The sequence below is a fragment of the Helianthus annuus genome, chromosome 11 (genome assembly GCF_002127325.2).
Source record: "Helianthus annuus cultivar XRQ/B chromosome 11, HanXRQr2.0-SUNRISE, whole genome shotgun sequence".
Taxonomy (NCBI): Eukaryota; Viridiplantae; Streptophyta; class Magnoliopsida; order Asterales; family Asteraceae; genus Helianthus; species Helianthus annuus.
This window is the reverse complement of record NC_035443.2, coordinates 23,147,184-23,157,481: the sequence shown is the minus strand read 5'-3', so window position 1 is coordinate 23,157,481 and position 10,298 is coordinate 23,147,184. Positions and strand designations below refer to the sequence as shown.

General features: G+C 34.5%; 1 protein-coding gene and 1 long non-coding RNA gene across 2 annotated transcripts; both read left to right on the top strand.

Annotated features, from left to right (window-relative positions):
* Positions 1–2,470: 2,470 nt before the first annotated feature.
* On the top strand, positions 2,471–5,110 carry LOC118483908. The gene is made up of 3 exons (XR_004872215.1): positions 2,471–2,824; positions 4,396–4,445; positions 4,928–5,110. It is a non-coding gene; the product is annotated as an uncharacterized LOC118483908 (long non-coding RNA).
* A 2,578-nt stretch (positions 5,111–7,688) lies between these two features.
* LOC118483983 lies at positions 7,689–8,991 on the top strand. Its single transcript, XM_035979818.1, has 3 exons — positions 7,689–8,190; positions 8,283–8,580; positions 8,904–8,991. The coding sequence occupies exons 1-3, from the start codon at positions 7,689–7,691 to the stop codon at positions 8,989–8,991; spliced, it is 888 nt and encodes a 295-aa protein (XP_035835711.1).
* The last annotated feature ends 1,307 nt before the right edge of the window (positions 8,992–10,298 follow it).

Sequence of the window (10,298 nt, the reverse complement as noted above, 5' to 3'; positions counted from 1 at the left end):
GTTAAGGTCTACGGGACCAAAAAGACCTTCGGGTCACAAATAAAAAGAAACGAATTGTCAGGGTCTCACCTTAAAAAGGTAAAAATGTGAAAACCTAAATAAATAGCATACGAGGCTAAGTGAAAGAACCTACGGGTCATATGGGTTAAGCGTGGGAATTTATTATAATTCCCCGCATTAAATAATAACATAAAGGACTAGATCCTCGGAAGTAACATTCCTAGAAATGAGAGGAAGATGTAAGGCAAAGAGGAAACATAAACAAAAAAAATTAGTTTTTAGTCAAAAGCAACGTTTAAACAAAACATAAGTGGTATGAGGTGATTTAGGAAATCTTAAACATACATAAGGCCGGAGATGGCAAAATAGAATACCCGGGTGACGGGGTATGAAGTGACGGCGACTAACAAGTCTAACCGCCAAAATAGATAATTAATAAAGATAACGGATACGAGCTGAAAGTAACGGCCCACGAGGCCTTACACATGAAAGACGTACACGTCAGTATAAATGAAAACTTTTGACCAAAAGAACGAGAGCCTTGAAAACGAAACTAGGTTCATTTGATTACACCAATGAACTACGTAAATAAGGTTTCGGGGACGAAACCTCTTTAAGGGGGTAGACTTGTAACACCCCAGAAACGGGTTTGGTAATCAAACCACGTTAATAGTAATGACGGGTAAAAATACCGTTAGTGGTAATTAAAATTAACCCGGTAAATAGTGAGATTTAAATAAATAAACTTTATGTTAATTAAAAAGGAGGATAAATACTTTGAGAAAACAAAGTATATAGAAGGCCCGAGTTAATGGGACTTAAAATGAAACGGGTTATAACTTCCACGAACCCACCAAGTAACTAGGAATATCAACCTAGTTAAATATGTGCCTTAAAACAATGAAGAAAACTTGGGTAATAACCCTTTTTATAAAGTTACAAACCAGAGGGGCCAAAAGGGGAAGACTAGAAACTTAATTTTATTAAGAAAAATCAAAACACTACACACACACTAAGTGTGTGTGCGTGTATACAGTCAGGAGGAGAGCTCCCATGGAGCAAACCCTAGTTCATCACAAATTCACCAAATTGGAGCTCAAATCAAGCCCCAAATCAATGCATGAACACATATAAATGATCACCAAGTCAAGGGGATCGTAAGGTATGTCAAATTTTCTAATTTGGTGATGTCCTGAAATTATGATGAACACTCATAATCAAAATTCGGGAATGGATGATGAATCTATGAGTGTTGTTCTGATGAAATCTATGTTTAGGAGCAACCCTAGTTAACAATTTGATGAACTAGTGTTGAAAAATAGAAATTTGATGTTTACCCATATATGTGCTAAGTGGGTTTTGAATTAATAGTGAATATGGTGATAAGTTTGCGTTTAAAATCATCATAGTTGATAGTAGAAACAAGGTGCTTGAACAAATTACATGATTAAGTACTTGTTCATACATGATTAAAATGGGTTTTAGAATGTCATGATGAAATTTGGTAACCTTGTTCACGTAACTAGGTGTATGATATCATGTTAACTACTAAATGATAGGTAGAACTTGATTATATTATGTGTTCGGATGAATGCTAGTGATATGATGAAACGGGCTTCACTCATATACGAGAAACCCTTAGTTCATGTGGTAAATGATAAGTTTGGGATATAAAATGCATAAGGTGGAATAATCATATTAAGTTATGATTAAAACTAACCACCTTGTGAATATAAGAAATTGATCAACCATGCTTTGTCTATTACAATAAGACATATATGTGCATACATGTGCATCACATTTCATACTGTCACACCATTTAATGCATACAAACTTTAGTGACATACTGGATGCACAAAGCACAGTTAGCACAGTTAGCGGATAACTCAGAAATATACTGACAGTGCTAGTACATAGACAGACAATGTTTTGAGGCCAGTATGAGCCATGGACAAGGTACTACACTAGTATGGAGTGTAGGGAAGTAAGGACCATAAAACTGCGTCACTAGGAGATAGTTTAAGTGCCGGAAAGTACCTAAAACTCACTAATAATGCAGAATTCTGCATTATTTATCAGAAATTCAGCATTTTAACATGCTAGTAATGTGCAAAAATATGGCAAAATGGTCCTGTATGCTTTCCTAAGTGTCGGGGATTAAAAGTATCACAAAAAGTTACATAAAAGACACTATACGGAATAGCTTAGCACTTTAAGGGAACGGTATCTAACCGAACGACCGGACATTACCCGGAACACCAAATTTTTACCAGAAACATTGTTTTATTATTTTTGAGCTAGTTATGGTCTCCGAATACCCCAACACACTATAAAATATGCCATACACATAATACACTAGATATTACATTTAACTTCCAACCATTTACCTACTTACCATAAAATTTTACAATTAACCCCCACCCCCCCATGCCCATTTACGATCCAAGGGACCCACCAAAAATCACCACCATACTCTCCTAGATTTCATTTCTATATTTTATTTAGATTTTGCTTGATTTGGTGAACAAGATATGGAGTAGGAAAGATTATAAGTAAGGTTCATAAGATCACAAGATCATTTCATATCTTCACAACTTCACCCCACTCCTTCATACTCTCTCCTTCCCTCTCGGCTCACCCTTATGCCGCCACCATCACCACCTTGTCACCACCATATTCATCCAATTCCAAGTTCATTCAAGTGTTAGAAGGTGATTCTTGGAGCTTGAAGCTTGTGTATCATCAAGGAGCTCTCTTACTTGCTTTTACACACCATTTTCATAATCTTTTTTCACAAGTGTTCTTCCCTAGCTTAAAGCTAGTAGTAAGATCTCTCATAACTCTTGTTTACTTTTATTTTTTTTGGTTAAAAGATGTAGTATGATGAAAATAACAAGAACACTAAAGAACATGAACTAAAAGCTTGAACATAAAGTTTACATAAAGATGAAATATGGTGAAATATTGTTAGTATGATGTTGTTTTGATTATGTTGATGAATACTTGTTGATTTCTTGATAATATGATGTTGATCATCATATGGAACTTGTTAAAGTATGATTAAAAACATGGTTTAACAAGTTAGAAGGTGATTATGGGTTTACATGAAATAATCATCTTCTTTATCACACATGAACTTGAAAGTGAAATGATTTTCTTGTAAAGTAACAAACCAAGTGAACTAGTAAATTTGTGAATCCAAGAATTGTAAATGATTTTTCTAAAAAAAAACCAAGTTAAAAAGATGATTCTTGAAGAATCATGGTTTTTATTAAACTTACACTATTTTTAGGGGAAAGACAAATAAATAAACCCTAGAGAAACAAGAAAATGCTATGGATAAACATTTTTGTAAATTACATTTACATGTTGTAAACACCAAACCTTTGCAAGAATGAGATTTTATAAGAAGTAAACACACTTTGAAGGGTAACTAAACCCACTAAACACTTTACCAAGTTATTACGCTTTTCTATGAAAAATCAAGTTCATGTTACTAGGTAAAGTGTATAGTTTTTTTGCACTTGGGAAGTGTAGTTTGATTATTGATTGTTGGGATGATTTTTGGAAAAGAAAATGATATGCATAATAGCATGGACACCTCCGTTTTTAGGGGAAACTATGGCGAAATTTTCTAAAAATCCCAACACTTAGAAATTATTTTCTAACAAGTGTTTACAAGTATGTTTTAGACTTTGTTTTTCCAAATAAACTTCGCCATAGGTTTTGTTACAAAAATACAAAGTGTCGGAGGTTGGTTTTCGTAAATAAGAATGAATAGATATATATTTAGAATATATATTCTATAATAAGACGCTTGTGTGAATATTTGTACGAATTGTGAACTAGTTATATGATTTTAGGGTAAAATAATATAACTTACAAATTACCATGGAAATTACAACTCCAAAATAATACCAGAAATATCACAGGGATTAAAATATTTAAGTTACGCACTTGATATTGTGAAACCGAACGCAAAAACGTAACTTACGAATATATTTTTGGTAAATATTATTTTGGATACAAGAAGTGAAAATATTTTATTTTTGGGAAAAATATGTATATTTTGGAATACATTATTTTTGACAAATAAGTTATATATTTTCTAAGTGGGACTTAAAAATATAATATTTCGGAGTTGCAAAATACATATATAAATACCCTCATCCTTGGGAAGGAAATACGGAGATACATACTTAAGGGGTATGAATACAAAATGGTTGTTTAACTATTATTCCAAAATTAAATATAATTCAAGGTTAAAATAATTATTATTTTAGCAAATAATTATACTTGGAATAATATTGGGAAACACAAGAAAACGTAACTCAAAAACCTTCATACTAAGCAAAGGCACGGCCCGTTCGTCTAATAGACATTAGTACGTTGTAGGTTGTCGTGTAGCTGACAGAGCTTGAGTTACGAGCATGAGACGCACTACAGTGAGTTCATATCCCCCTTTTCTTTTAACTGTTTTCAGTTTTATACTTCAGGGGGTGAAATACATGTTACGATTATTACAAACGTTTATTACATGGTATGATTAGCTTAAGGAGGGTTTACTACTAGATCATGTGAAGGGTGGGTACGACACTTAAGGCCATCAATCCTCGTCGTAGGAACGAGGGACATGAGTGATAGATCTATTTGGGTGTTGCGAGCCCACACCCATGAGGCCGGGGCGGCCCATAGTGGTGACTATGTCTTCCAGCCGGAAGCCCGGTACAATTTTGCTAGGTTTGAGTCTTCCTGCACCATTTCACACATACCATTGGCTTTGCAACCCATTGGCGATCTCTTTTTTCTTAATTGCTACATATCAGGGACATTCATACATACAGACATACTTTAAAGGTTTATACACACAGACATCCACATGAACTCGCTCAACTTTTGTTGATTTTTCAAATTACATGTATTTCAGGGAATTAATCGGATCTGGCAAGTGATGCATGTTAGTCAAGCTGCGTACTAAATAAAAGATGTTATCTATGGGCGTCGAGTTTAAGGGGTGTATCTCAATCCTGGACGGGATACACGCCTCTAAACTCATGTTTTTATTTAAGTACTTTTGTTGAGTCTTTATGAACTCAGTTGAACATGTCATGGTTTGTAGCTTATTTCAGTATAGATTTTTTCAGACAATGTTGTTATGGTATTTTCTAAACTCTTTTAATGGATAAACATATCATATTTTATCATATAGCATTGTTATGATTGTTGCTATGGTATTAAGAAGTCACACCAAATAAACCACGATTTCGCAAAAGTCAGGGTGTGACAAATACTAGACTCCTAATGAGTCGTTACTACACATTTAGATGTAATAAAAACTAGAATGATGGTCCAGATACATAAAGTCAACAAATTTATAAAACTTGCACTCAGTTTCTTTTTAATAGGAAATTGCCAACTTATCTTTAACCTTTTCCTCTACAGGCGAAAAGGGATTTTAGTGACCTCGAAAGAATGTTGTGATTGGTGCTTTTGTAGGTAATTTGTTGTTTTAAACGATTTTTTAAGGTTACTATATATAGTTTATTGGTTTTGCATAATTGTATACCGTAGTCCCATATATGTTTGTCAGTTATTACAAAGACTTTTTAGTTTTTTTATACTCTCTTTTTGCCATCTATTTTGTGGGTACAGGCACAATCAAAGGAGCCATTACTACGCCTTTAGATTAGATTGATGGTTCAGATTGGATTTGGCTCTTTTCATGTTATAGTACTTAATAATTTGATTTGTTAGAACAAAATGTAATTTATAGGTTTTTAAAATATAATTGTAATTTGATCTTTACCTAAGTAATGAAACTTTTTTTTTTTCAATTAAAAGTTTATCTCAACGGTGATAATGAAGATATTTTATTTTAGCAACCCGTGAAATTCGTGGGTATAAAGAGATTTTCAACGAATTGTGATTTCTGCATATTGATGGTTAATAAAAGGTTTTTACCTGATCCGTTTCAACACGTGTATTTATTCATAACATTTTATGTAAACGACGATGATAATAAGATATTATCTTTAATCAACCCGTGTAATACACGGGCTCTTAAGCTAGTTATATATACACACGCATGTGTATATACACATATCATACACACATATATATAATACATAAAAAAGCAAATAGTAGTAGGATAACTCAATAAAACTAATAGTTTCTTACCTTTAACATTTCGATAGAATGAATAATAAAAAGGGCTAGAATAATTGAATTTTGATTTACAAATAATAAAATATCATCAATTAGTATATTAAAAATTAAAAATTAAAATTAAAAATCAAGAAAAAAATAAAGATATGAACAATCAATATCAAGTCAATATCAAGAAATAAACAAAGATATGAACAATCAATATGTAATGTATCTTGGTATTAAATGAAAAGTGAATTGAATGAATAAGAATGGAGAATAAAATCGGAAGAGAGAACCATTTTTAGGCCGTTCATACTTTCCCAAAATAACCAATTTTTGGGCAAATTTATTTTTTAGGTGGTTTTTAGTTAAAAAAAAACTATAATAAACAAAAGCAAATTTTGGGCGGTTAGACCATCCGTAGTGGGGCGTGGTTTTAAAAAAAAATTCAAAAAAAAAAAACGCCGGATAACGTCCCCCACCCCATTACACCCGGCGTTTCCGGGCGTTATTTTCGAAAAGAAATCAAATTGGCGTTTTATTTAAAACGCTTTGCTCCATTTGACAGGACCAATCAAAAGTCTCCAACGGCTAGATAACGGCTACTTGTTTTATTTTATTTTATATTTTTTTTAACCTTTTATCTATATATATATATATATATATATATATATATATATATATATATATGGGGCTGCTAGAATGAGAACCACCCCGAGTTGTAAGAACCGCGAGAACTACACCCCACGGAGCGCCGTTCGCCGCGATTTTTTTTTACAAGTAGATGTGTGCATTATAAACACGGCCGTAAAAAATCACGGCGAACGGCGCTCCGTGGGGTGTACTTTTTTACACCTCAAGTTTGGTGTTTTTAATTTTATTTCTTTTTTCTTTTTTTTTTCACCAAACTTGTGGTGTAAAAAACTACACCCCACGGAGCGCCGTTCGCCGTGATTTTTTACGGCCGTGTTTATAATGCACACATCTACTTGTAAAAAAAAAAATCGCGGCGAACGGCGCTCCGTGGGGTGTAGTTCTCACGGTTCTTACAACTCGAGGTGGTTCTCATTCTAGCGGCACCGCGAGAACTACACCCCACGGAGCGCCGTTCGCCGCGATTTTTTTTTTACAAGTAGATGTGTGCATTATAAACACGGCCGTAAAAAATCACGGCGAACGGCGCTCCGTGGGGTGTAGTTTTTTACACCACAAGTTTGGTGAAAAAAAAAAGAAAAAAGAAAAAAATTAAAAAACACCAAACTTGTGGTGTAAAAAACTACACCACACGGAGCGCCGTTCGCCATGATTTTTTTACAGCTATGTTTATAATACACACATCTACTTGTAAAAAAAAAATCATGGCGAACGGCGCTCCGTGGGGTGTAGTTCTCGCGGTTCTTACAACTCGGGGTGGTTTTCATTCTAGCAGCCCCCTATATATATATATATATATATATATATATATATATAAACTCATTCATTTTCAACCAAAACTATCTCAAAAACTCTCTAAAAAACCTAACCATTTTACAAAAAACTTGATGGATTCTCCTAGTTCTTCATCCATGGTAAATTTTTACTACAACGAGTATTTTGCGGATGGCGATGGTTCCACCGATGAGGAGGTTGAGCAAGAGGCGGTTACGAGTGCTTGTCAACTAGCGGTGAGATATGTCAAGCATTGTCGTCGCCCCCAAGCAGAAAAAAATAAAAGAGGTTATATTGAACGAGACCGACGCGCGGCACACGATCGTTTGATGAAAGATTATTTTGATGAGGCGCCGACATTTTCGAACGAATTGTTTAGGCGTCGTTTCCGAATGAGTAAGCGGTTGTTTCTACGCATAGTCGACGACTTGGAAGCCAATTACGATTATTTTAAACAAAAAGCGGATGCGAGAGGGGCACTTGGATTTACCGGTATCCAAAAGTGTACGTCGGCGTTACGAATCCTTGCTTATGGAAACACTACCGACATCAACGACGAGTATCTAAAAATGGCAGAGAAAACAACGCGAGACAGCTTGGAGCATTTTTGTCGCGGTACAATTCCTATACTTTACTTTTTAAAAAAAACGACCAGTATGTTTACAATTTTTTTTGAAGCTTATGTTTGTCTATGTTTTTTTATAAAGGTATAATTGATGTGTACGGTGCGCGTTATCTTAGAACGCCCACATGGGACGACCTTCAAAAGATCTACGAGGTACATAATGCTGAGCATGGTTTGCCTGGTATGATCGGGAGCATAGATTGCATGCATTGGCGTTGGAATAACTGCCCGACTGCATGGCGAGGCCAACACACACGGGGTGACCAAAAAGGACCCACTATTATTCTTCAGGCGGTTGCTTCACAGGACCTTTGGGTTTGGTCGGCTTACTTTGGCGTTGTCGGGTCATGCAATGATATCAATGTTTTTGAACAATCTCCGTTGTTAGAGGAGTGGATTTCTGGTAAAGCTCCAAAAGCGTCGTTTTACGCAAATGGAAACTACTACCCTCATGGATATTATTTGAGCGACGGAATTTATCCTAGGTATTCGATTTTCGTGAAGACATATAGTGATCCTATTGATGAAAAAAGAGCATACTTTAAAAAGGTTCAAGAGTCTTCACGAAAAGACACTGAGAGATGCTTTGGGGTTCTTAAACAACGCTGGCAATATTTGAGAAATCCTTGTCGTGCATGGAGCAAGCAAAAAATGAGAGATGCTATGTACGCTTGTATAATCATGCACAACATGATTTTGGAAGACGAAGGAAAGACGATATGCCAGAATTATGTGCCAGAAGCCGTTCAAGAGGAGAATCCACAGGCGTCAATGGAAGAAAGAGTGAATAATGCGCGAGAGTTGCGTTACGAACCGTACCATTCCCAGTTAATGGTTGATTTGGTACACCACGCATGGTCGGTTCGGTATGTACCACCTGAGGGAGAGGAAGAAACAGAGGACGAGGAAGACGAAGTTGGCGAGGGTGAAGAAAGCGAAGACGAAAACTAGTGTTTTTTTTTTATTTAATCGGATTTTAATTTTTTTATTTCTAGTATTGTATTTTTTTTATTTAATGAAGTATTTAAAGTTAAAAAAAATAATTGTGAAATGATTGCATGGGCGTTATTGGAATAATGCCCCACTACACCACTTTTGTAATAATGCCCCATGCTGACTGGGATGACACGTGTCGAATAATGCCCCATGGTGGGGGCATTATTTTGATTTACCACTACACATGGTCTTATAGGAGATGAACCATCCAAAGAGGTGGTTTTTCTCGTGTCACTCCACTATTGCTTCCTACCCTTCTCACCCAAAACAAACTTTCTATTTGATGTTTTCCCAAGATATTAAATGTATTATATATACATATACCTAAGTTTTACATTTAGACGTGTTTACTGAACTGTGCGACTTGTTTATTTTTGTCGTCGTTGAAACGCCATTTTCTTTTCACCGGGTGAATACTAATATACAAGTGGTTGAAAACGTCACAGGGTGAATACTAATGTACAAATGGTTGAAAACATGCCTTACATATTTTTCGCCGCATCTACACGTCCAACGCAACGCGCTGGGTACACCTACTAGTATATAAAATTTTTGATGATAATATAAATCTTAAAGATAAATTTGTACTTATTAGAACATAAAAATATAAATAATATTATCAATTATATATTTTAAAATAAAATTTTATTTTTGACATGATAAAATTAGTAGAAAAGAACCGTTACTAGACTAGATGTAATAGAAAAAATATAAATAATATTATCAATTATACATTTTAAAAGAAAAATTCATTTTTGACATAATGAAATTACTAGAAAGAACCGTTACTAGACTAGATGTAAAATAAAAATAAAAATAATCTTTTTCGCATATTTTTTTTAGGTAAACAAATATATGATTTCAGGTAATCAGGTCGAGTACTACCTAATCTTATACCTGTCTCATACCAACGAATTTTTTTAGAACTAATTCCATACCCATCCCAAATATTTCAGATTTCGAGTTTACTCATCAGATTTAGGTCTCATTACAATCCATACTTGAAGATCTCAAAATTTGTGTTCAATGACTCAAATCATATGCTAAAAAACCACATATAAATTATTAACATGCCATTTTAGCTAATAGATACAGGAAATGG